We start from the raw sequence: 27,656 nt of genomic DNA, 5'->3' as shown, positions 1-27,656 counted from the left end.
GGATACTGATATCAAAGGTGCCTGATCTATCTGCCTATACTAGTCTGTTTATATGAACGTCTCCCTTACTCTACTAGACTATGAGCTCCTTAAGGATTAGGCGCTTTCTGAGACCCCCTTTTATATTCCCAGAGTCTAAAAGAGGACCTGGAGCATAGTAAGCACTCGGGTTATGTTGACTGTGTGAATAATATGATAGAGTAAATTCAGAGAAGCAAAGAAACATTTATTAGGAGGTAATATGCCCAACCATGGAATCCAATTCTACAATTCTCATCCTGAAATTGACCTTTTGAAGGACACAAATGTACTGAAGAAACATTATCTCCTCGAGGCCGTGTCAGGAAGTGCTACTGGACTTGCAGCACTTACTTAATCCTCAGTGACACTCTTACTCTGTCTTTCTAGGTAACATTTCCATTTATCTCCATTAAATTTATTTCCATTTTAGTCAGACCTTATTTTGGGACAAGTGGGAAAGGTTTATATGCCACCCCAAAAGCTGGCTGACTTAATTAAATTTGGTAATAGATAACTTGTCTGACACTGTCCCTGGATCCCTCATGTGTATATAACAGGCACAGACCAAAAGGAAACAAAGATACCTTAAAAGAGCTGAAATGAGTCAAAAGACAAGAAGATGAAATGTGATTTGTTGTTTACCAGTCACAAGAAAGAAATGGCTACAATAATGAAAAATGTTCAGAAGCTGGGTGGGGTGGGGCAAGTGGCTCAGTTAGTTAAGCCTCTGCCTTTAGCTCAGGTCATGATCCCAGGGTCCTGGGATCGAGCCCTGCATCAGGCGCCCTGCTCAGTCTGCTTCTCCTTCTCCCTCTGCCACTCCCCCTGCTTGTGCTCTCTTGCTCTCTCTCTTCAAATAAATAAATAAGATCTTAAAAAAAAAAAGTTCAGAAGGTGATATCGTAAAGAGAAAAAGGAAAAAAAGAAAGCAGGAGAGAGAGGAAAAGGAATGAAGACAGGCTCAAGTGGTGGTAAAGAAGAAGAGCAGTGAAAGGAGCAAGAAGATGCTCTGGAGAAGAAAGAGCAATGAGAGGAAAGAGAAGAAAATTCGGTTACACCAGTTCCAATTCTGGAAGCCAAAAGACACAGTATTCAGCAGTTCAAGCCTCAGCAGTCCCTGAGGACACCACTGCAGTACGGCTGCTCCCAGACAAGGAGCAAGGATAGATTATGCCCTTCTCTCCAACCACCCAGCCAACACTTTTTGAAACCGACATGGTGCAAGGCCAGGCATATATAGAAATATTTAATAATTCTTAAAATGTTTAACCAAAGAAGTTAAAGTAAAAAAAAGTAGGGACTTAGAATATTAACTTTGTCATTATTTAGAAATTTTTTTTGTTAAAGTAATCACTATGTTGAACACATGACAAGTTAATGCAGCTCCATATGCATGACAATTGGATACCGATTTAATGTAAATTAAATGTATGATCCAGCTATATAAATAACCAGTCCACCTCTTTCCCAATCAAACATTAAAATACAGCCATCGTCCAGAAAGCTTGAGATGGTATGTACAGACTCACCATCAGTGGCAGCAATAGTAAACTCGTCACCGCAGGAGACCCTGATCACTTGCTTCCCACCCAGGGGTCCTCCCAACAGGTTGATTCCCAGACGCTTCTTGTAATTCCCAACACCCAGCTGTCCACACTTGTTGCAGCCAAAGGTCAGCAGCCGGCCTCGCTCTGAGAAAGAAAAAAAACCAAATAACCAGGCACAAATGGGGCACCGAACAGAGGGAAAATGTAGCCAGTATTAGCTTCTGGTTTTAAGCATATACAAACAGAAAGCAAGCTTCACAATCTTGCACCTATGGCAGCTAGGGTATCAAAATCTATGACCAATTTGACCCAGGAAGTGACTCAGTATCATATTTACTAATATTTTATTTTATTTTTTAAGAGATTTTATTTGTTTGTCAGAAAGAGAATAAGCAGGTGGAGCAGCAGGCAGAGGGAGAAGCAGGCTCCCCGCTGAGCAAGGAGCCTGATTGCGGGACTTGATCCCAAGACCCTGGGATCATGACCTGAGCTGAAGGCAGACGCTTACTGACTAAGCCACCCAGGCAACCCTCTAATACTATATTTTAAATGTGAAAAATGGGTACTACCTAACTTAGCAAACTCCTAAGTGGTACTAATTAAAGGCAGTAGTGGTCTGGAATTATAGGCGTGGCATTCTCATTAAGGGATGTAGTGGCTGCATCTATAATGATTACCAAAAAAACCCCATTTACTTGCATGCCTAATTTGTTAATGAATAATACTGGATATGGGGGAATGGGGAAGCAGGAGAATGTTAATATTAAGTAAGAAAAGCTAATACTCGGGACACCTGGCTAGTTCAGTCAGTGGAACATGCAACTCTTGATCTCAGAGATGTGGGTTCGAGCCCCACATGGGATATGGAGATGACTTTTTAAAAAATGAAATCTTTAAAAAAAAAAAAATGAAGAGCTAACACTTGAGAAAATAAAGAGCATGAGCTACCGAAGCCTGTGTATAAAGTTACAAATCAACTCACCATCAATAGCAGCTGTGTGAGTCTTGCCAGGGGCAATTGTACGGATCTTATAAAAGGACAGCTGTTTGGCCAAGGTAAAGGAGGTTGTGTAGGGAACTTCATGGTATGCCTGAAACAAGGTAAAACACAAAGCAAAGACTCAAAGGTAAAAATGAAGGGGTAGTAGACTGAGAATGTTGTCATGGTGACCAAAAGGGCTTTTAAGCAAAGTTGTTATTAAGAAGAAAGTGCCAGGTAGCTTTACATCCAATAGAACACAAGACAAAATAAGCTCAATATGTAATCAGAGAATTTAATTAGTGTATGAGGCAGGATTTTCTGACAACAGAAGTTTTAGATACCTAATCTAAGAGTATAAAAAACATGAACTCTGTATCACAGAAAGTATCTACACAAGGATAGAGCCATTGACATTGTTCTTGGTTAGAGACTCTGCGTATCTAAAGGCAGGGCAAAGAATTAAAATCTTTTTTTTTTTTTTTTTAAAGATTTTATTTATTTATCAGAGAGAGAGAGGGAAGAGAGCGAGCACAGGCAGACAGAGTGGCAGGCAGAGGCAGAGGGAGAAGCAGGCTCCCTGCTGAGCAAGGAGCCCTATGTGGGACTTGATCCCAGCACGCTGGGATCATGACCTGAGCCGAAGGCAGCTGCTCAACCAACTGAGCCACCCAGGCGTCCCAAAGAATTAAAATCTTGAGGACTCTGTCCAGCCCATAATGCAACAAGTTTACTGTGATTTAATTTCATCTACAAGGCAGTGTTCTCAATATGTTAAAACCCATGTTCCCTTTACTTAATTAATTAATTTATTTGACAGGGAGAGAGAGCACAAGTAGGCAGAGCGGCAGGCAGAGGGAGAGGGAGAAGCAGGCTCCCCAGTGAGCAGAGAGCCCGATGTGGGACTCGACCCCAGGACTCTGGGATTACGACCCAAGCCAAAGACAGTCGCTTAACCAACTGAGCTACCCAGGCACCCCCATGTTCCCTTTAGATTAGCATCAACACAATGGAATACTATGCAGCCATCAAAAGAAATGAAATCTTGCCATTTGCGACAACATGGATGGAACTAGAGCGTATCATGCTTAGCGAAATAAGTCAAGCAGAGAAAGACAACTATCATATGATCTCCCTGATATGAGGAAGTGGTGATGCAACATGGGGGCTTAAGTGGGTAGGAGAAGAATCAATGAAACAAGATGGGATTGGGAGGGAGACAAACCACAAGTGACTCTTAATCTCACAAAACAAACTGAGGGTTGCTGGGGGGAGGGGGGTTGGGAGAAGTGGGGGTGGGTTTATGGACATTGGGGAGGGTATGTGCTTTGGTGAGTGCTGATTCACAGAACTGTACCCCTGGCAATAAAAATACATGTTTATAAAAAATAAAAAAATAAAAAATAAAAAAAAAGAAAAAGAAAAAGAAAAAAAATATTCCCCTCATGTAAGTTTAAAATTTCACAACAAATCCAATGTTACAATAAAAACCCAAATCAAGCAATGATATTTCTAAATATGCCTTTTCAAACGATGTAGACACACTTCCCAGACTTGCCCCAAATTTGTACTGTCCCAGTTGAGAATCATTACTTCAGAGATTGCTTAAAAATTCTTTTTTTTCTTTTAAAGATTTATGAGAGAAAGAGAGAAACAGAAGATAGACAGAGTGGGAGAAGGAGCAGGGGGAGAGGGATAAGCAGACTCCATGCAGAGCACAAAGCCCAACTCAGGGCTCAATCTCAGGACCCTGAAATCATGACCTAAGCCAAAACCAACAGTCATACACTTAACAACTGAGCAACCCAGGCACCCCACTTGAAAATTCTTATTCACCGAGTCAGGAAATTTTTGTCTCTCTTTTTTTATTTTAAGTAGGAAAAATGCCGAATGTGGGGCTTGAACTCATGACCCTCAGATTGAGAGTTACATGCTGCACCAATTGAGCCAGCCAGGTGCCCTTGGAAACCTTTGTCTCTTAATTTGTTTCTTTAGAACATGACAAAAACTCATCATATTAACACAAAGAGAAAATGAAGACTTAATATCAGCAGTGAATTTCATGACATCCTTCAAGGAAGTGAATGGTAATTACATGTACTAAGCCCGCACAGGATCAGTGATTTGGGAGCAATAAAACTTAAAAAACTCTCCAGGGAGGTGGTACATGAAAATGTTTCATGTTAATTTTCTTGTACCTAATTCAGTAATAGGGTAGAACCTGACCCATCACTTGATTCTTTGTAACTAATTTATTTATTGAGGCATAATACACTATAAAATCTTGTACAGCTTGAAAAATTTTTCTGTATGCCTATAAATGTAAAACCACCCAGATCAAATTAGAAACCACTTCCATGACCGTAGGATCCATTCTGTTAATAACCATACCCCTTTTCCCAGAAGTAACCACTACTTAGACTTCTGCCATTCCATGTAACTGGAATCACATAGTGTGTACTCTTGCGTGGCTGGCTTCTTTTGCTGAACGTAATAATGTCTGTGAAATACTTTATTCTAGGTAAAATTCCACGGTCACTAACCAACAGCATTCCCAAAGAAATTCCAACCTAAGAGAAGTTCTGACAGCGTGGTTAGGGCACCAAAGAGAGTACTCACTTCATGGTTGATGATTCCAGACATGCACTGATTCAGACCCAGCTTGTTGAACTCATTGAGTCCACAGGCCAGCACTTTGCCTGACTGGGTCAGCAGAAATGTCCCATCACAGCCACACTGAACTGCAACAATAATCAAGGCCTTGGGAACATCCACCTGCATGAAAAAAAAATCAGAAATATAAAAAAAAAAAAAAAAAAAAAAAAATCTCCAGATGTAACTTGCATTAGGGAAAAAAAATTCTTTCAAAAGTAATGTCTTGCATGTAGCAGAACTGCCCACAGGAAAGATTGCTATATCCTCTTCAGATTTTTCCCAGTGGCTTAAAGACTATAGTTTTCAACAAGGAACTCAGGTTTGATAATAAAAGGCAATTCCAGGTTGGCTAAACAGACAGCCCTGTCAATGTTTGTTTTAGTAGTAGGTCTTACTTAGAAAGACATCTCAAAAAACACTGGGAAAGGAGAAGCTTCAACCCATTGCTGATTCTGTCCTCTGAGAAGGTAGGCCCCACGACAGCTACAAAAGAAACTCAGTAGCCCTCAAGGGTCTTAGTCTGGTCACATTTTAAGTGTGGTGACAGAGTACTGAGATAGCAGCCAGGACTTCCTTCCAACTGCTCACATCCCTCTAAGCTAACTAAACAGGGCTGGGAATGGTAAAGGGACAGGAGGTTTGTCTGTGAAACTCAAACCTCAGTGTTTCTATTACAGCCTTTTCAGAAGAGGAGCATTCATCGTCCCACAAATACTATAAGTTGATTTTTTAAATGTAAATAAACATAGTTAACAGTGAATAGTACAGTCAATTACAGGCAACCTTCCAGTGGGCAGGCCAGCCAGCTGACCATGCTCCTCCTGCAGCTTTCAGCGCCTGTGCCAACTCTGGCAGGGCCAGCTCCTGCAGTGCTGAGAGTAATTTGGTATTATGTTTCATACAACATGACCCCTCACTACAAACATGTATTTCATCTGGTGTTCAACTGTGGAAACTGGAGGCGAAAATGGCTGTTTTGGGTAAAGAGATAATGTACTGCTTTCCAGTAACTTCCCAAGGAATTTTCTGGGGTGTATTTAGCTTGATGTGACTTTTTCATGGTACATGCTGATTTCAGCTCTCATTCCTGAATAAAATGTGACAGAGTGTCCACAAGGACTGTATACTCTTTCTCAACTGTTTATGATTTAGTCAAATGACAAGGCCACATAGTGCTAGATTGTCAGTCTCCCAGATAGAAAATATTCCAGAAATAAATACCTTGACATAAGGAGTCAGGGAAAGAGCAGTCTACGTTATCAGTGGAATCTGTGTGACCTAGATAAGCTTTAGGAAGAAGCTGCTTCTGAGTTTACCTTTTGTGGTGTATAATAATCCTCTTCTGAATCCAAACCCAGTCGTCCTGAGACACACATAAGAAAGAAAACCATTAAAATGAAGTCCTTCATCCCAATGAAAATATTGTGTAACATTCTTTTACTGAAGCAACACTTCTCAAGTACAGGCTACATGATGTGTTTAGATACATACAAGCCTGAAATCAAGTTGGCCCCTGGGAATAAGTGGACAGAGACAAGGCTACACCTACCATATTCGCCACAGCCCCAAGAATAGACTTCTTTGTTTCGTGTCAAAACCACCACATGATTATCTCCACAGGAGACCTGCTCCACTGGATTGTTCAGGAAGAAGTTCAGCTGCATGGGTTCTAGCACTTCGGGCCCAGCAACCTTGTCTACCCCCATGCAGCCATAATAATCAGATCCAAAGGCGTAGAGCTGACCTTCATCTGCAAAAGGAAGGAAGGCCATAACCATCAAAAGAATGACTCTGTCCAATCAGAAAGCTGGGCAGGGCTAGAATGTGATGGTCCCAGCGAGGGATTTCATACGAAATGACTACGTCAGAGAAATCCGAAGGACAGACTGTGTAAGTCTAGAGTTGCTTTTATTTAGGGGGTCATGGGTACTATTACAACAATTTTTTAAAAAGTGGTAGTACCATGCTGAAATTCTATTGGGGTCATCTCTATTTTCTAGAGAAAAGTAAAAGTGAGTAATGGCAAGATGAAAACTAAACTTTAGCACTGGGTATTATACGGAAGTGATGCACCACTTAACTCTACTCCTAAGACCAACACTGTACTGTATAGTAACTAACTCGAATTTAAATAAAAATTTGAGGGAAAAAAATGTAAATGGATTAAAAAAAAAGCTAACTAAACTTAAACTCTTGATTCCTCATTTGATATTATCCATACCTAACTAGGTGGTAACATCAGTTTTCTCCCCAACTGGAACATACAACGTATTTTTCCTGAACCCACCTCTTCTGTTTTCCACGTGCCTTTCCTTGCTTATCAACCATCCTAATACTATAGCAAACTGAGGATGTTGTTATTAATGTGTGTATCTGTTCACGGTCTTTGGTTCTCTGAACAGTGTCTTTTGCTATAAAATCCCAGTTAAACCTGCACAGCATTAAGTACAATACCCCACATTAAATGCGCCGGGATGCTTACTGTTGATGGCTTACCTGTCACACAGACAGTGAAATCATCACCACAAGACACCTGACGGATAGCTTTGCCTTGCAACTTTTCCACATGCTTTGGCTGTCGGTAGGAGGCTTTGTCTCCATGGCCCAGCTGACCATGGAGTTTAGTACCCCCTTGCATATTCTGTGAAATAAAGAGGTCTTGTGAAGTTTTAACTTTTCATGCCAAAAGCTAATCTTCAATATAACTTCTTATCACAACACCAAAGGAAAAAAACAGCTGGAAATTTAGAAATTAAAAAAAAATAATCAAAGAAAAGTCAACCTTTAAATGATGGTTAGTAGAAAACCCCTGCCAACAGGTAAAGATTTAAAAAGTATCCAGATTGATATCCATCAAGACTTAAAAGACTATATTCCCAATTCTGTCCTTCTCCTTCAAATCTAAGGTGAACTTTTATATTTAATTATGAGTGTTAGTAAAAAAATTCTTTATATAGTTTAATTTGATTGTTTTCTACTGGAATATAGCCTCTTGGAAATCCTTACTAGAAGTTTTACAAACTTTGGTCATAGTTTCCCTGAAATATGGAACAATTATAAAAATCTGCCTGCATCAAAGAGGTTGCTACATAGTAGTGAGAATAGTTCAAAATGATGTTTCAACAGTTTTATAGAGAAAAGTAATTCTTTTCATTCAAGAACACAACTGTAAGTTCTTATGTAAATGTTTTTTAAGGGACAATAACTTCAATTCATCTGTGGCAGCCCCTCAGGGGCTAGTTCTTTAAGGGACAGGGTTTTAAGGAAGTAACAGTTAATATTCTATAACAGAGGTCAAATATTCATTCTTTCAACCTATCGCTAATTGAACATCTACTGTACACACTCGAGACAAAGCCTGTCCTTGTGGAGAAGTTATCTGTGATGCTGGAAAAAAATGAGCTCCCTCAGGAAGGCAGGGCTAGAATGTGATGGTCCCAGCGAGGGGATCCAGGAAGAAGAGGAATAGTGAGAAGAACTGAGGGCCTAAGACAAGGCTGGGTAAAGGAAAAGCACCCTGAAACAAGTGAGAAGGCACAAAAAGACAAGAGAAAAGCCAAGAGAGGATGCTGTCATGAAAGTCAAGGGAAGACAAAGGTCAGAGGAGAAAGAGATCAACTATGTCAAATGCTGCCAGGAGGTCAAGAAAGTAAGGACAACAAAGTATCTGTGTTTTTTAAAGGATTTTATTTATTTATTTGAGAGAGAGAGAAAGAGAAAGAGAGAGGGCACAAGAGAGGGGTGGCAGGCAGGGGAAGAGAGAGAAGCAGATTCTCCACAGGGAGCTCAACATGGGGTTTGATCCCATGACCCAGCGATCATGACTCGTGCTGAAGGCTGACACTTAACCGACTGAGCCACCCAGGCGTCCTCAAAGTATCTGTTTTATGTTCACAATTTATAGGTCATTTTATTAAAAACAGTTTTAATCAAGTGGCAGGGATGGAAGCTGCATTGTAGGTGAATGAGGGGTGAGTGGGAAATAAGAAAACAGGTAACAAATACAGGTAATTTGTTCCAGAAGGTGAGAGAGAGGATGAAATCTAGAGGGGAACAAAGGGAAATTCTACTGAAGATATCTTCAATCACTGATACAGGTCTTGGAATTTTCCTGATAGGGTCCACTGCTTCATTTGTTTAGAACTATTTCATAGATACTGGTTGCTCCGAAACTCACGGTAACAGAACAGAGTGATTAAGTGACTTTCTGAAATCACCCAGCTGTAAATGAGAGTCCAGTCTCCCGAGTCCAAACCTAGGGCTCTTTTCATTCTTTTTTTCCTTTCTCCCATTCATTCATTCATCAAGAAATATTTACAAATGATCTAATATGAACCAGGCACTGGGGAAAGATACCTCCATGAACTAAACAAAGATTCCTGCTCTCATAAGAGCTTACATTCCAGCACCCCAACGCTGCCATTCCTTCAGCACACGTTCAACGAACAAAATACCTAGACAGCCTCAGCCCAGTGAACAATCAGGCTTACATCAGTCTTCTGACGTACTTAGCATTCACTTACCACCCAGGTGTATAGTTCCTTCTCCACTGTGACCACAGCAAAGTGGGTATTCCCTGCACACACCTGCCGGGCACTACAGCCACTCTTGATGACATCCAGTTTCTGGGGAGTGGATTTTCCACCACCCCAAACATAGACTTCACTGGTTCGTGACGTTACCACAGCAATGGGTGCTTCAGTCACAGTGCTTGACCTGTCAACAACCCCCAGAACAAAGGCACATTTAACATAAAAAACTATATCAAAGAAAAATGCTTCCAGTCTGTTCCCAGAGAAGAACTGCCAATTATGGCGTGAGACAGTATGTTCCTTCTCGACAACTTATTTCAACCCTCTATCATCGCAGGCCTTGCAATTCCTGCCTTAGGGCTTCATCACAGCACAGCCAGATCGGATTCCAGTCTGGTCCGTAACACCTACACTTTTCAGTTTTTCAACATTCATCATGGTAATGATGTCCACTTCAGTATGAGGATGAAATTATAGCCTTTTGTTTTCTGAGAAATGACTATCTGACACTTACGCAGAGGTTGGCTTCTCAAAGGATGCCAGCGGCTACTTACTGGGATCAAACAATGCATGGAGCAAAGAAAGAAAGACCCCCTGATGATATTTTAAGAGATACCACTTTTTACGAGTGTCTTAGGCATTACCTTGGTCTTTTTGTAGGTGCATTAAGCAGTGTGACTTTTTCCTCCATCTCTCTACCAAAAGAAAAGCAAAGATACATGAGTGAAAGAATAAGTTCCTATATTGTTCCAGTGTCTCTTTAATACATTTCACAGATTTAATCATCTATAAGCCATATGCCTCCTGTAACACGACAATACTTTTGGAAAAGTACCTCGATACGATTCAAACAGTTACACGGGCCTGGCTTTGGACAAATCATTAGATACGACAGAGCAAGCAGTTTGGGGCCATTTGTTTTCTTTCTCCCAGAAGCATTCAAGCTGGAACAGAGAAACTAGAGTACTTCTACTGCACATTTTAAATACCTGTTGACCTGTTTACCTCTCCATCCAGGCTGCCTACTGACCTTCCATACCCAGCGTCTCTAAACCTCAGCTCATTCTCTTTCTCCCATACAGCCTTTCTTTCTGACTCTCCTACTTCTGCAACTGGCACTCCCCATTCTCCCAGTGGACTAGGCTTAAAACTTTTGACTCACCTGTCTCCCTTTCTTCAATATTTGAGTCCTACAGATTCTACCAATACAGCACCCTTTATATTCCCCTCTCCTCTCCAGGCTTGCCGCATTAGTTCTGGGCAACTCTGCTTCCCACCTAGACTGCAGTAGGACCTCCCAATAGGTATGACTCCCCACACTGCCAATCCACTCTATTAGTCCCATACTGAGTTAACACTGAGATTAGTTTGCTAAATGAGTCTTCCTTAGGCATGCCCCTTATCACACAAACTACCCTCTCATAAACATCCACTACTGTATGATAGCTTGAATTAAGCACAGATCCCTTAGCCTAGCATTCAAGAACCTTACTACCTTTCCAGCCTTCTTCCCTTCTATTTACTCCCTATATTCTAGCCCAGGATTCTTGTTCTGTCTAAAACACTTATAGCTGAATTCCTGGGGCTGATGCTTAGGTACCAGTAGTTTCTGAAAGCTCTTGAGGTGTTGCTATTGAGAACCCCAGGTCTAGAACCACTAATCTAGTCAAGTAGTCAGTATTTCCTGAATATTTTCCACCGTTTGCTATGCTTTATCCGGAAACCTTTCTGTCTTACGTTTTTCCATCAAAGTACAAAGTTCTAATGAAGTACTGTGTATAAATCTATAATTATCTCAATAAAAACTGCAATTAAAAATTATCGATGCAGGGCGCCTGCATGGCTCAGTTGGTTAAGTGGCTGCCTTTGGCTCAGGTCATGGTCTCAGACTCCTGAGATTGAGCCCCACATCAGGCTCCCCGCTCAGCAGGGAGTCTGCTTCTCCCTCTCCCTCTGCCTACTGCTCTGCCTGCTTGTGCTCTCTGTCAATAAGTAAAATCTTTTAAAAAAAACTATCAATGGAAATATTTGAAAAGAAATTAAAACAGTGATTATACTGTTGGGAAAAAAGTCAGATAACAAAGCTACATATGCTTAACCAGCACCAAAGGGTGGTACTACTGAACATGCATTGGACACAAGTGGAAGGTAACAGTGCTATTTCTGGAGTATTACTTTCAGGCACTAAAACACTCACAACACCTTAACTGGAGAAGAACCAGAAAAGATTAATTAAATAACACAACAAAATTAAGGTATTGACCAAATGACAAAGATTATGGAATTAAGTACATACTTAATGTATCTAAGGGCAAGACTTGAAAAAAGAACAAAGCAAAGGTTTGAATATTGGGAAGATACAGAAACAAGGGACTGGCAGGGGAGGAAAAAGGATAGTAAGACAAAAATAGTAGGATGAGAATAATAAAGGGGTGCCTGGCTGGCTCAGTCAGAGGAGAGTATGACTCTTGATCTCAGGGTCATGAGTTCGAGCCCCACAGTGAGTGTAGAGATTACTTTAAAAAAAAAAAAAAGGGAGTAACAAAGAATACAACTTCCTTTAAGTTTGGATTTGAAGCCTCCTACAGGACGTGAGGGATAGAGGACCTCCTTCCTATCTCTAGAGACCTCTAACGCAGAAAAAAAATCTCAGGAAGTAACATGTCAACAATCATGCAAGCTTATTCTGAAGAAGATTCCTCCAGTGCAATATACCATCTAAATGAATGCACTGAAAAACAAAGGCCCACTTTAAATCCATACTACTATCTGACAATTGCTGAGCATCTTGTTCTAGGCCCTGGGCTGAGCACTTTATATGCATTCTCTCCTTTAATCCTTACCCTATCTGACTTTATAGAGGAGAAAACTAAAGAACAAAGATGTTAAATAAGTTGTCAAAGAAAATAACACAACTCATACAAACCTAACGATGTTGGAGTGCGGAGCCCTCCCCCCTTAAGTACTATACTCCAATGCCCTAACTCTCTCTAGATTAAAACTCACAGATGAGGACAGCACAGGGCGCTAGGGTCTCATCAGTGTAAATTCAGAACAAAACAGCACAGGCTAAGGAGGTGAAAGTCAGGAGCTCCTCTCAAGCAGCAAAAGCAAAGATGTTGGTAGAAAAAGGCACCAGAGAGGCCAAGTCAGGAAATGCTGCCCTCTCTTGTGGTCCTCTGATCAGGCCTTTAACAGTCAACCATCCACAGAAAGACAACAGAGTGGACGTCTCTGTACTTTACCTCCTGCGTTTCCTGAGAAGAGGGCGATCCAGAAGTTCATCTGCTGTGGGTCTCTGCTCAGGATCCTAAAAAGTACAAACTGGGTCAGTTTTAATTTAAAGGAAAACGGCAAAATGGGGTTGAAAGAGGCATTTTACTTCCTCTTAGAAGGCTGCATGCTAATTACTCAAAGATCACTGTATATTATCCTCGTTTCAAAAACAATTTCTCATGTCACATTCCATGTTTTATGCAGATCATCTTATTATCATCAACACCTGCACATGAATGAGAATGCACCTTCCTTACTTGTTCAGTTACGGCACTGCCTCTCAAACTGCAATATATATAGCATATAAGAATCTCCCAGAGTGCTTGTTATAAAGATTTCTGGGCTTTACTAACAGAAATTCTGGTCCAGTTGGTCTGGGGTGGGACTCCGAAATCTTCATTTTTTATTTGTGAAACTCCTCCATTCCCTAGCAGTTATAACACTCTATGTTCATGAACCATATTTTGAATAATGCCAACCTGGAGCTACACTACTATCTATACAACTACACATATTCTGCACCGTAGGAACTCTAAATTATCTCTGACTACAATTTTGTAAAATTAATCTATGAAAGTTAATCCTGATCATTAAAAAAACAGAGCACTACTTAGATGGCAAAATCATCTCACAAATCAATAAGGTAAGAATAAAGCAGAATAAAGCTTCAGGATTTGTTGCCTGAAACAAATAACTATCATGAATTACCAATGCCTATTTCTCTGGGTATAGCCACATATATATCTTACCCTGGAGAAGTGAATGTGTCTTTGTGCCGGTTCACCTATGCATATCATACTCCAAACACTATGGTGTGAAGGGAAAACCCTAAACAGAAATCAACATGTAAGGGGCGCCTGGGTGGCTCAGTGGGTTAAGGCCTCTGCCTTCGGCTCAGGTCATGATCCCAGGGTTCTGGGATCGAGCCCCACATCGGGCTCTCTGCTCGGCAGGGAGCCTGCTTCCTCCTCTCTCACTCTCTGCCTGCCTCTCTGGCTACTTGTGATCTCGCTCTCTGTCAAATAAATAAATAAAATCTTAAAAAAAAAAAAAGAAAAGAAATCAACATGTAAGTAACACTTACCTGGTCAAGGCACGCATGCACCATCTGAATCAGTTCCAAAGAGTACTGGCTAGAATCAACTTCCATGGCCCGGATTCCTTGTACAATCTTCACACACAAGTTGAGTGGATTCTATGACAAAATGATTCTTCTTGGTTATATAAAGATTATAATCTACTAGTAGGGCCTCGGAAATGTCTGTGACTTTTTCTTTTTCCTTTTTTAATTTTTTTTTAAAGAAATGGCAATGGTTCTGCATTGGGTTTGATTTCTTTCATAACTATTATTATGCATCACCAAGAAATGGCTAGGGATACACTGTTGCAATCAGAAGGAATAAAGCCAAATGGCCAACATAGAAATATGATTATGTGGCCAACAGTATAATACCTGGAGTATATTAGAATCCAACCCTTCAAATGAATCCCAAGAAAAAGGAAAACAAGATTAGCTATGCTTCCTGGCTTTAAGTACATTCTTTGCCAAGTAATCTGCCTCCTAATTTATATATTCTCATAATGGTTATGCAGGGGATACTCTGCTGCAACAGATAAGGCAGTGAATAATAAGGTGACAATGATAATAATATTATAATAATAACACCATTAACAACTTTATTGAGAGACCATAGTGTGCTAGGTAGGCACTCTTACAAACCCCCTGTAAGGAGGTTATTATGATTACCAATTCAGAGATGTAAAAAGTAACTTGCCCAAGACTAAGCAGACAGTAAAAAATGGGAGTCATAACTCCACCCAAGGTCTGTGTTGACTCTAAAACTCATTTTCCTTCCACTAAAGTATTTAGAAGAATCAGATGATCCTCCAGAATAAACTTAAGGATTTAGGAAAATAAACAAATCTCATGAAAGGCCAATGAATTTGCATTCTCTTACATTCACATTTTTCATATACATTATCACAGCATCTCTCTGAGAAAGATGCATATTTTTTCCTTGTTACAGATAATGAAATAGAGGATCAAAGAAATTCTGAAAACTATTCTAAAGTTCTCACACATGGATTGTAGAGAACATTAGATGTGAATCCATTTTTGCTACTCAAATTGGTCCATGGACTAGCAGCATCAGTATCATGTGGGAGCCTGTTAGAAATGCAGAATATTGGGAGGCTCTCCAGACCTACTGAAAAAAAGAGTCTGCATTTTAACAAGGTGCCCAGGTGATTTCCTATGTGTATGAAAGTTGGAGAAGCACTGCTTTACACTGGGCTTTACTTAGAAAGAAGAGAAAAAAGACTAAAAGGAATTTGTTGTTCATTGAACAGTAACAACCTCTAATGTAAGAGTCAGTGTGTGTAATTTTTTTAGAAAAAAGGTCAAAACACTTAATGAACATTACATAATTTGCTTTAGCTTAAAAAAAAAAATGATGTAGCTGAAGCATAAGAAATGAAATGGCTTATCCAAACTATAGCATCACGCAGTGGATCCTAGAGGCAATTTCCCAAAATTATAGCCAACAAATTCAAGTACAATGCTCACAGCACCTGAGTAACATTATTTCAGTGGGGAACTGAAGTTAAAGATAAATCTGGTATACAGCATTTTAATAACACACTACATCAAGCCAGTGCCTGAATACTTTTGTCTGTTTGTTTACCTATAGATGATTTCTGATGAAGAAATCAGAAACTCAGGGATAAAGGAATTTGATTTTCTCAACCAAGTTATACCATTTGCAAGGACCAGATGGGGATAATACAACTTACTGTAGCATCAAATGTTCTCTTTAATGTAAGCAGTTCAAAAATGACACAGCCTACTGCCCAGATATCAGACTTGAAATTGTATTTTACTCCTTGGCAGAGCTCTGGAGACATGTAATACGGAGTTCCCACAAGCTGAACGACAAAGAAAACAATCAAAGAATAACTTCATTTCTGAGGTAACTCTATTAATATTTTAACAACTAAAGTAAATTTCCCACAAATAGTGGTAACAACTATAAAATATTCATCAGCATATTCTAAAAAAGTTTTTTATGAGATGATGCCACTATGGGAGAAATCTTTTTCTTATCAAATTCTTTCAAGGACAGAGTACTATGAAACCAGAAGAGTAATAATTGGGTTTTATAATTCCTAGAAGGATGAAATCACTGTCCTTAAAGAGGAACTTATGTCTACTCTTTACCAATGGTCTTTCTTAGGATCAAGTGAGAAGGGAGCTCTGCAGTTAAGATGGTGTATGGTATTAACATCAGATTGTTCTCTGCGCATCAGCCTTTATTTGTAACACGGGGCTCCTGAACCAGAAAAATTCAGAGGAAACACAAAAAGATATGTCCAACATCATAAGCTCAAATAAATGCTAAATAAGAGCTAAACTGAAATCTATGAAAGATCCTAAACCACAAAAAAATGGTAGAGCATTTCCCTGTTTTTATTTTTTTCTAATTAAAGATTTTTATTTTTTTGAGAGAGACCAAGGGTGAGAGAGAGAGAGAGAGAGAGAGAACGAGCAGGGAGGAGGGGCAGAGGGAGAGGGGGAAGCAGACTCCCCACCAAGCGGGGAGCCCAGTGGGGGACTCGATCCCAGACCAGGACCCGATCCAAAGGCAGACACCAGACCAACTGAGCCACCCAGGTGCCCCGTTTTCCTGTTTTTAGAAAGCAATGGAAGGGCTATGAGGTCAGAGCTGTGATGTGGGCAATGACTTTTTTTTTTTTAAAGATTTTATTTATTTATTTGAGAGAGAGCATGAGAGGGGAGAAGGTCAGAGGGAGCAGACTTCCCATGGTCAGGGAGCCTGATGTGGGACTTGGACTCTGGGATCATGACCTGAGCTGAAGGCAGTCGCTCCACCAACTGAGCCACCCAGGCACCTGACTCTTGAAAGAATACCTGAGCATTCGAATGCCTGTTGGTAAGCACAGGAAAAAAGACTCCCGAAGACTTGCTTTATAAGCAAGAATACTGAGAAAAGTGTGTGAGATTTGGAGTGGTGTACATTTATTTATATCTCAGAGTACTAGAAAGGAAAAGAAAAAAAAATTAAGACAAGGGCAACATACTTACCGTCTCAGCCATGGAATACTCAGAATTAAGTTTCTTGGCTAGGCCATAATCTCCAAGTTTTATTAGGTTTGCCTTAGTCAGAAAAATGTTTAATGTCTTTATATCTCTGGAAAAAAAAAGATATTGTATATTAAACTCCTACAGACAATTATTTTGTTTCATCCCCGACTCCGCCCAGAATTAGTACAGAATAAACTGAGGGGTTACCCTGTTCACACTGTTAAGGGATCCCAAACAGTGGTCACCACTTTCCCATGTACTTTAACATTGAAAAGAGGATTTGGAGGAATGGAGTCAGAGAATTAACTTCGTTCTCCAGGGCTTCATAGCACAAGCATGTCTCCCACACCATTGAAGATGTTGGGAAAAACTGAGAGGGCCAGATGGAAAACACAGTGCCACCAGGTAATCCCATAATTCCTATAAGGTGCACTTCTTCCTCAATTACCATTTATGTCTTGAATTGGTTGGTATTAAAGTTTCAAATCTGTTAAGAAGAGGGAGGAGGCTCACAACCCAGCAGCAACATGACTAGGCTGTTTAGCTCACCTAAATAAAATCACTGGTTATTTTTCTAAAGATGAGTTGGTCATATGTAACACAAATAAACTGTGCCTGGTTTACACTCTGGGTTCCTTAAGATGTGAAAAAAAACAGAATACGCTTTGAAACTTTTGAAAAGAAAATAATATGCAACTAGTAGCCATTCAATAGCCATTGAGAAGCACATGTTAACTGAAAGAATAAGCCACCAACAAAAAAATACTGATCAACATTAATCTCTAGCAATAATCAATGACTCATGTAAGAGGGGTATAATGTGGAAATGTTCTAATAGTTCTTTCCTATAGCTAGAAATGAATAGAAAGCAGGTTCCCCCCCTGCCCTGCAAAGAGCTGGTAAAATTGTAAAATTAATTGTACAAACTAGCTTTTTATCTAAATTAAGACTCATTTATAAAATTAAAAATACTTGCCAATTATTATTGGTCATAGAAAATATTAACTGTGAATTCCAACCAATCTAATACCACTTCCCTTAGTGGCTTTTAGACTTTATTGATGAATTAATGAATTGAACTCTAAAACATCTCTTAAAGAAGTGACTGAGCAGTACTTAGCTACTGAGAGTCTTCCTAGATCACAAACATAATTTAACTTCAGGAAGTAAAGGTAACACCCATAATTACTCACTCTTTCCTTCCTAAATTATATTAACGGAAAAGCCTTGCCTGCTTAACCAAAAATATAATAGTGCTGATGGGAGGTACCCAAGGTGGGGGTTAGATTGGTGGGGAGGAATCCATCCTGTATTTTTGGTTTACATAGGCCCCACATACACCCAGCATGGAGCCCAATGTGGGGCTTGAACTCATGACCATGACATCAAGACCTGAGCTGACACAAGAGTTGGTCGGTTAACCAACTGAGTCACCCAGGTGCCCCTCCGTCCCATATTCTTTCACTCATTACCTATGAAGGATTCCAGCTTTATGGATACAGCTCACTGCTGAAACAATCTGAAATAGGTACCACACCACCATCTATAGAAAAAAATAATAATAAATTATATTTGGATGGGAAACAAAAAAATTCCACTTAAATAAAGACACACACACTAAAACAAACAAAGGAAGCTACAATCAGAGGTTATGATTCAACATGACCTGACATCTCTTGCTTGGAGGTTGAGTAGGCAAAGAAAAGTGGAAGGGGTAAAAATAAAAAGCAAGTCATCATAAAACAGTTCCAATGCCATTATAAAATATAGTATGGTGAAGCAGAGTTCTGGGAAGAAATCCAAGAAGAATGCAAAGGTATAGAAAACTGGGCATACCAGTCTGCAGTAATAGAACCGGGAAAGAAAGCCCATAGAGAATCATGATGTGGAGGTAAAGCGTTTAGGAAGCAGCTATAGACAGCTTCCTTGTTAGAGGTTTCCTTTCTCATGAATAGCAACCAGAGCCTGGAAGGAGTCTGAACAAAAGGAAAAAAACACTCTTCATTGTTGGAAGAGTAAATATAGGCCTAGAATGCAAGAATCACAACAATACAATTCTAGCTTCCTTCCACAGAAGCATGAATTACCTCTTCCTCAAACAACTTGTCCTTTTGACGAAGGATTTTGTCATACAGGTTCCCTCCTACAATTAAACAAGAGAAAGGTGTGAAATGCTTCATAAAGATCAAAGCTTGGCTCCTGTAGCTACTAGATTTTAACAGCTGACACAAAAAAATGAATCTCTCTTGACTTTTTATAAAACCCTCCCTATCCTTCAAGGACTATATCCAAAGTCTTCTTCAAAGATTCCCCTCCCTAACAAATGAGGTTTGATGCAAAAAATAGGAAGTACATTTTTAGAAAAGAGAAGAATAAAGGCTAATCTTTTATTATCCCAAGTAACAAAATACCTTGAATTTCTTCAAAATCAGAAGATTTTCTTCTCTAGAACTCTTTTTAAAGAAATCTGCAATGTTTCTGTAATAACTCTCTGATGTGACTATTAGAACATTTGGGCTATACCTGTGATGCAATGTTTTGTATGTACAGGGGCATCTCATCAACAACTTCCTTTTTTACTACTTCACACTGAAAAGGTTTCCCATAATTTAGGGGATACCCTAGACTGTTTCCATTCATTACTCCCTTTACTCCTTTCTGCAGAGTAAGTCTGAATGTGCTTCTCCCTTGCCTTAATCAAGTAACAGACTACAAATGATCACCATTCATTTTACTTCCTCCTAAAACTGTAACTCACACCTTAGTCCTGGCTCAGTTTCACAGCTTCATTTCCCCTGCAATTTAGTAACTCAGTGTTTTAACAAATCTACCATTTGTTCTAGTCCCTCCTAACCACAAAGGAAGTTAATTGCTTGAGGCTTCTGCTACTTCAGAAATCTTTAATATAATCTTGCACATTTAGGGTTGATCAGAACTGGCAACAACCATAGTACACAAGAGACAAGACAAAAAGTTAGAACTCTAAGAGCTTTCTCTTAGAGATTTAAGTGAAGGATATGCTGGGAATTCCTTAGCATGTAGCTTAAGAAAGGGCTTTGAGGGTTCTCCTATGTAACAAGGATAACAGCTAGTACAGTGTGTATTAAAGATTTGCTATACACCAAGTACTAAGCTGTGGGGTTTACATATTCATTTAATACAATCACCCTAGGAAAGAGGTACTGTTATTAATAAACTCATATTAAGATGAGAAAGCTGAGGGACAGAGAAGTTTCTTGTGCAAAGTTACAGAGTTAAGAAGTAGTAGAACCTGTGATATGGATTTAGAGTCTATATTCCTACGACTGAGCTAATACTGATATCTTACAAGCAAAATGGTCCAAAGAAATCAGAGACCAAATAAATTAAGGCCATGAATTGCTATGTGTCATTTTCATTCAGCTTTGATCTTTGAACCACTTTTCCACTGGACAGCTTTGGCTGAGTCGATATAAATATCACTTACAAGATTTCATTAAATATTACATCAAGCAGTGTCAAGCCAGGCACTATGTCTCTAGTGCCTAATTAGATGTCTAACATTAATGCCTAACTAAAGTCAATTCATGTGAAAAAAAACCTTGAAAAGTGAATGTAAAATTCAACTCGACAAATAATTTGAAGATGGAACTAGAAGCATAAGAGAGAATTTGAGTATGCCGGGAAAAATCCCTCCCCTTATTTCGTAAATCACTTAAAAATTCTCCAAAAACTCTTTTATCTTAAATTATCTGAACTATTTCTCTTAAACTAGAAATCTGTTTAAAGTTTTTAATCAACGTATATGCCTCTTATTTTCTTCTCCCTTTCAAGGTAAGTACAAGCACAACAATGTCCTGCCAGAGGAGGTCCCACTGAATTTTACCTTACCATTACAATATTCCAGCTCAATCAGCAGAGTGGTATTGTCCATGAAGTGATTGTAGTAGGCAATAATATTGTCATGCTGCAGCAACGCCAGAATAACAATCTCATTCAAGGCATCACGACGTTCCTTCTCTGACAGTCGGGTCAAATCAACTTCCTTCCACACAACCAATGAGTCATCCTACAACACAGTAATAGAGGTATCGTGCTTTCCTCTAGCCTGGCAGAGAATGAATCCACACCTTGATACGTAAGCCTAGAAAAAAAAAAAACTTCCCAGATGGGCAGAGACTGACTCCTTTCATTTTTTCCTTTAAAGAAAACAGGAACAGAATTTAATGGTTCTTAATACAATTGAGCATTGTCATTTACTACAGGACTGGGGAAAGTAAAGCACTAAGATACTGTGACATTGTTGCTACACTTACTTAATTTGCATGATGTCAATTCCAGGTAAAAATATGAGCGAGGGGTACATCTCAAAGATTTCTGTTGAAGGACATCATGACAAACTGCTACTAGTCATGATAAACACTGTAGTAGGGCGAGAATACTGGAGATATGGAGAACTGGAGAGAGTAGTTACTTAGAGTTGACCATAGTTTCTTGTAAAATGGAAATATTAAAACTTACCTCTACTTGTATAAATTTAGATTTCTCTAGAGTGATTTCTATTTATGCTTTCTAGATAGAATAAGTCATGCCTGAGGGCTTAGAATTCACTTCCCTTACCTGCCCTATTTTGGAACTGTGTCTCCTACAACTTTTACACATCATGTATTTTCCTTTATCCATGACAATTTATCTGCAACTCCCAATATTCACTCCCTTTTATAACACTCAAATTCTTTACTGATAATGCTCTCCAGCCCAGGAGCGTCCCCACCTAAATCACTCTCCCTCTCCTTTAAAATGATTCTGCCAGGCCTTTTAGGGGGATATCCTGATTAAACCTTCTACTGTGCATTTATCCAGTGCAATCCATTCCTTCATTTTCAGAACTCATACACTGATATGATATTTGTGCATCATTTCTCATTTATATACACATACAACTTAAATGCTCTTTTCTTACTTACAGGGCTAACTTGTCTTCCCACTGATATATAACCTTCTGGAGGGAAAGGGCTGCTTCTAATCAACCCTTTGTAAATTCACAAACCTAATAAACATTTGGTGATATAAATAATGCTATGCCAGTTTTGGGAAGTGTAATCAAATTTAACATAAAACCAACCTCAATAATCAAGATCAACATGCTAGAAAGGCATGGGCGAGGAAATGTGAAACTCTGTTCTAGCCCAAGATTTACTTCTAATTGAAGTGTCAAGTGATTTAAATATACTGTCTTAGTTTCTTTAATTATAAAACAGAAATAGCAATGCTCATCTCTTTTTCATGAGTACAAGTAAGAAAAACAGATACTAACGGTAACCCTAAAATCATACACTAATGTTGCGTTAAGATAAAAAACACTTGAAGATTTTTTCTTGCAACCACCCCTCTCCTCCATCTTTCAGCCTTAAAAGTATGCTAGCTTGGAACACACCCCAGAACTGCAGATGGATCACTTATGGATGAATCATCATCATCCAAAGTCAAGTTTAAGACTTTAGGGATCACATCCAAATAAATGATGGTTAGTTTTTGGAAGTAGTCACCACTATAGGATTTCAGGTCAGTGTTATGCTCTACACTTGGGGGTCAGTGATCCACGAATCTCTCCAAAGGATCTGTATATATGCAATAGGGGATGGGGGGAGGGTGGGATCATGTTTCCATCAGATTTTCAAAGGAGTCCTTGCCTCCCGCCAACCCAAGTTAAGAAACAGTGGCTCAGAATGTATCGAAAAGGTATCTCCCGTGCATAAACACTGATGAAGAAAGCAACGACGAACCCACTGATCTTCCAGAAAAATCTCCAATTAAGTGTTCATACCTGAACTTAAAAGATAACGGCAAAGACACGGAGTTGCCACTGACGTGGGAATTTTGAAGATACGCCCCTCCTCTCCACCCCGACCTTGGAGAGCTATACACGTGAGAGGAAGTTTTGACAACACTTCACATTCGTATGCCACTTTAATTTACAGTTTGCAAAGTACCTTCGTTCGATCCTCAAAATTAAACTTAAAAAATCAAGGTTATTTTTTAGGATAGTCATCATTAACCCCAATGTACAGATGGGGAAACTAAAGCTCAGAGAATGTCTTGCTCAGTTCCCCGGGTTCGACAGAAACGACCAGTCAGTAAAACCAGTCACCTACAATTCCCAGTGCAAGTGAGCTGGAAGAATGGAAAAGACCCTGAGACATACACCCTGCGGCCAGGCAAATCTAAGTGAGGCCGAGGAGCGAGCCGCAGGCAAAGCCGGGACCCGGTCGGGGCTGGGAAGCGGGGCGGCGAAGGAAGGGCTGGGGCGGCCGGAGCCAGGGGCCGCTACCTCGGTGCGGCGGTACAGCGTGGCCTCCCCGAAGGCGCCGCGGCCCAGGATGCGGATGGGGATGTAGTGCAGCTCCTCCTGCTCCGCCGCGCCGCCGCCGGCTCGTGGCCCCGGGCCGGAGCTGGGCCCCGGGCCCGAGTCCCCGCCACCCCCGGACTCGCTCCCAAAGTCCGAGTTGAGGGAATCGCAGTGTCGCTCGTACTCGCCCAGCACCGACATGGTGGCGGCTGCGGGACCGGCCTGCGTGTCCCCAGCGGCGCTGGCCGCACTACGCCTCTCTCGCTTCAGACGCCGGCCCGCGGCTCCGTCAGCCCAGCAAACCCGCGAGGCTCCATGGTGGCTCCTTCCCCCTGACCCGGAAACAGTTCCGGGTGCTTCCGGCCCGGCGGGCTCTCCCTCCCGCCCCCAACGCCCTCACCGCCTTCGCTCGCCCACTTGCTTAGTCTCGCGGTCCCGGCTTCCCTCCCTCCCACCTGCCGCTGTGCGTGACAGGGAACCGGAGGCCTCAGGCTGCGGTAGGGGAGTCGCCTTCGGGTGTGTGGACCCCGCCCCCGATCCCTGGCCACGTTCCAAACAGCTTCGAGGTCCGGAGGTCGCCCAGTGGCTTTGTGGCGCCAGGCCTATCTCAAGGGCAGTGATTCCACGTGGAACAGTGCTCTTTGTTTAGTGAGATACTGAAGATACTCCAGTAATCAGAAATGCTTGCCTCCTGTCATCTCAGTCCGTGGGCCCAGTTATTGCTCCCGGAGCCACCCTAGGTCCCTCTTCTATGCAACTCCAAAAGTAATTCAAGTCAACGCTCCTTACACTCTTTTTCCAGATTTAACATTCTCCTTCCGTGTGTATTTCCACATCTTTGACCGTCTCATTTCATGCAACGTTCTTTAAAGCACTAGGTGTCAGACAGTGTTTCTGTGGGTGGGAAAGCTACAGGAAGGTGTTCCTTACCCGCAAGTCACTGAGAGAATTGTAATACAGTGAAAAAACATGTTCCATCAGTGACTGACCTTGGTCAACTTTACACCTCTAAGCTTTTTTTTTTTTTTTAAATCTGTAAAGCTGAAGTTACAGGACTAACATCACAGAGGTAACAGCTAACTTATTAAGTGTTATGTTCCTGACACTATGCTAAAGGTTTTCTTTCCTGGAGCCATCCCACTTAATCCTCATATTATTTTCATTCTATAGAAGGAACGGAGATGACCCAGGTTAAGTCACCTGCTCAATGTTACACAGCTAGTAAGGAGAGCTGGGAGTCAAACCCAGTAATCTGGATCCACACCATTCAGAGAGCATGATGTTTTGGGACCAAGAGAAAGTTCTGTGGCTGGAGGCCAGGGTATATGTGGTATAAAAGCAAAAGAAGACAGGGCCTCAACTGTTGAGTTTGGCTTTCCTGGCAATAAAAAATTATTCAAGATTTTTAAGCAGGGGAGTACATGATTAGTAACTGTGTGTCCCAATTTGCTGGGGAAGTCCCAGTTCACACCTTTCCCCCAGGAATAACAGAGCTTTATTTTGCTCAAGTGCCCAGCTCAGACAATAAACAATACAGTCACTTTATATAAGACCAAAGTTATATTTTACAAAGAACAATGTGGAGGACAAAGACTAGAGGCAAGGAGACCAGTTAAGAGGAAATTTATAGTCTAAGAAAAGAAGAGGCACTGAAGTATTTATCAGTGAGAGTAGAAAGGAAGTCCAGATTTAAGAAATCCATCTGAAGAACATTTTTTTAAAACTTCTTAAAAACATTTTATTATTTTACCTGAGAGAGATAGGAACAGAAAGCATGAGTAGGGGAGGGGAAAGGGGACAAGCTAGCTCCCCACCAAGCAGGGAGCCTGATGCAGGCCTTGATTCCAGGACCCCAGGATCATGACCTGAGCCCAAGGCAGACACTTAACAGACTGAGCCACACAGGCACCCCATCTGAGGAACATTTAGAACTTTGTGATCAGTTGAGATGTGGTTGATGAAGTAATTGTGAGTCCAGGAGATTCACTTTGTGATTTTTCATGAGGTGGACAGTGATAGCAAGCAGAGGAAGAAGATACCTGGTAGAACGGGATAGGGGAGTTGTGAAGGATGAGTTCACACTCCTACCTATGACCTCTCTACAGCTCATCAGTGACCCTTCTAAGGTATGATACCCTACACTCTGCATAAACATTCCACACTAGCTCTGAATAGGAGAGCACAAGGGACTTCTGTCTCCCTTGATCTGGGTGGAATATTTCTATTAGTATACTAGCCTTTGTAACAATAGTCTGCTTATACCGTACTTGTACTTCACAAAGCTGCTTTTCCACATCCAAAGCAATCCAAGGTAACACAGCTCTTCCACTAGATTACATCCTTATCTGCAAAGCTTGAAAATACTGATGTCTTGTTATGTTCTTTGTTGACTATCTCCATTCATTAGAATGTAAACTTCACAAGAGCCTGGATTTTGTACTCATTTACAACTATGTATCAGTGCCTAGAAAAGTGCTTGCTATTAAAAGCTTAAAAATTATTTGATGAGGGGGCACCTGGGTGGCTCAGTGGGTTAAGCCTCTGCCTTCGGCTCAGGTCATGATCTCAGGGTCTTGGGATTGAGCCCTACATCAGGCTCTCTGCTTGGTGGGCAGCCTGCTTCCTCCTCTCTCTCTGCCTGCCTCTCTGCCTACTTGCAATCTCTGTCAAATAAATAAATAAATAAAATCTAAAAAAAAAAATTATTTGATGGATAAATATTGGGTCATTATCACCTATGTGTAGAACATTTTTTAAACCTAAATGCAAGCCCAACTGATAATCCCTGTCATATTTCATTATGTTGGTTTCATTCCAGTATGCCGGATTATAGTTATTTTTAAATTTCTCAATCAATTCATTCTACAAACACTGAATACCAACTTGTGCCAGGTGCTGAGTTACAACAGAAAAAAAAAATAACGTGGTTCCTACTCTCATGGAGCTTATAGTCCATATAACAAATAACTAGGCAATTACAACTTTTCAGTGCTATAGTTAAGTACAAGCTCCTAGAAAGGAATTTAGGAGGGGCATCTTTCCAAGCCAAACTTGCTGGGTTGATGAAGGTTTTCTGGAGAAATATGCAAAATGTTAAGTCAGTGATGGCTAAACAAAGTAGGGAGATCATTCTGGATAGAGGCCATTTCAGCTACCTCCTCCTATTCATTACAAGGCACTTTGAGGATAGGTATTGCTTCTTAATTATCTGAGTCTTCTCCAGAGTTTAACTCAGCACATTAAACAGAATATATGTTCAATAAATGATTTTTTTCTTTCAGTTAAAAGAATGGAAAAGGTAATTACTTAAAATCGAGAGTAAAGAGGTTTCAGCCACAGCTTTCTCATTTTATTCTGGCATCTTTGCCATGAGGAATGATAATTTTCTGTAGCTTGGTTAGCCTGGTATTACAAATTGTTTTAGTTATAATGCATAGATACAAACTTAAGAGACAAATGTCCTGTTCTCTTACAGAGTATGGAACAGAAACACTCGTGCTCAGTTCTTCATTATACTGGATACAGATGAAACTAAACATCTGGCCTTTGAATATTCATAAATCCAGAAGTACTGAACATTCTGAAGGTATAACTGATTTCAGACTGCCTTTGGTCAAAAATGGATATATGTTGTATTTTAACAAGTAAACAGGATGCTATATAGCAGAAGTTCCCAGTTGTGAATGGCAGATCCCTGGGGCCACAGAGTCACTGTAAAGATTAAAAAATCTACCAAAGTACCAAGCAAAGTCTGTACCTTCACTTTCCAATATTAGCCTCTAGCTACATGCAGCTATTAAACATCTGAATCGCGGCTAGTCTGAATGGAGATGTGCTGTAGCTGTAAAATGCACAATGGACTTCAAAGACTTTATATGAGAGAAAGAAAGAAAAATACTCGTGGGGTGTCTGGGTGGCTCAGTCGGTTGGGTGCCTTACTTCAGCTTGGGTTGTGGTCTTAGAGTCCTGAGATCCAGCCCCATATTGGGCTCTCTGCTCAGTGGGGAGTTTGCTTCTCCCTCTCCCTCTGCCGTTCCCGCTGCTTGGGCTCTATGTCAAATAAATAAAATCTTAAAAAAAAAAAAAGTAAAATATTCATTAATCATTCTTATATTGACTGCATGTTGAAATGCTCTTTTGGATATGTGAGACTGTATTATTAAAGCTAATTTTGCCTGTTTCTTTTCACTTTACTGTGATACTAGAAAATTTAAAA

The 27,656-nt window shown here is 40.5% G+C and overlaps 1 protein-coding gene across 3 annotated transcripts in view; it reads right to left on the bottom strand.

Annotated features, from left to right (window-relative positions):
• The window catches only part of NEK9 (NIMA related kinase 9), a 37,012-nt gene extending 13,211 nt beyond the window's left edge, over positions 1-23,801 (bottom strand). For 2 of the 3 annotated variants that reach the window (XM_004739236.3, XM_004739237.3), the window contains exons 1-16: positions 23,423-23,801; positions 20,983-21,160; positions 19,200-19,255; positions 18,585-18,655; positions 17,113-17,218; positions 15,804-15,935; positions 14,095-14,205; positions 12,980-13,044; positions 10,379-10,429; positions 9,726-9,918; positions 7,699-7,843; positions 6,752-6,952; positions 6,519-6,565; positions 5,167-5,322; positions 2,551-2,659; positions 1,551-1,712 (exon numbers count right to left, since the gene is read on the bottom strand). In XM_004739236.3, coding sequence (XP_004739293.1) covers positions 1,551-1,712; positions 2,551-2,659; positions 5,167-5,322; positions 6,519-6,565; positions 6,752-6,952; positions 7,699-7,843; positions 9,726-9,918; positions 10,379-10,429; positions 12,980-13,044; positions 14,095-14,205; positions 15,804-15,935; positions 17,113-17,218; positions 18,585-18,655; positions 19,200-19,255; positions 20,983-21,160; positions 23,423-23,641 — 2,002 coding nt within the window. In that variant the 5' untranslated portion in view covers positions 23,642-23,801. Of the gene's footprint in view, positions 1-1,550; positions 1,713-2,550; positions 2,660-5,166; positions 5,323-6,518; positions 6,566-6,751; positions 6,953-7,698; positions 7,844-9,725; positions 9,919-10,378; positions 10,430-12,979; positions 13,045-14,094; positions 14,206-15,803; positions 15,936-17,112; positions 17,219-18,584; positions 18,656-19,199; positions 19,256-20,982; positions 21,161-21,407; positions 23,382-23,422 lie in introns of those variants that run through there. The other variant, XM_045072200.1, reaches the window with a different exon arrangement.
• Between the last annotated feature and the right edge of the window lie 3,855 nt (positions 23,802-27,656).

Source organism: Mustela putorius, unplaced genomic scaffold (genome assembly GCF_011764305.1).
Source record: "Mustela putorius furo isolate JIRA1106 unplaced genomic scaffold, ASM1176430v1.1 tig00000129_pilon_pilon_pilon, whole genome shotgun sequence".
In the NCBI taxonomy this organism is placed as follows: domain Eukaryota; kingdom Metazoa; phylum Chordata; class Mammalia; order Carnivora; family Mustelidae; genus Mustela; species Mustela putorius.
This window is presented reverse-complemented; position numbering and strand designations above follow the sequence as displayed.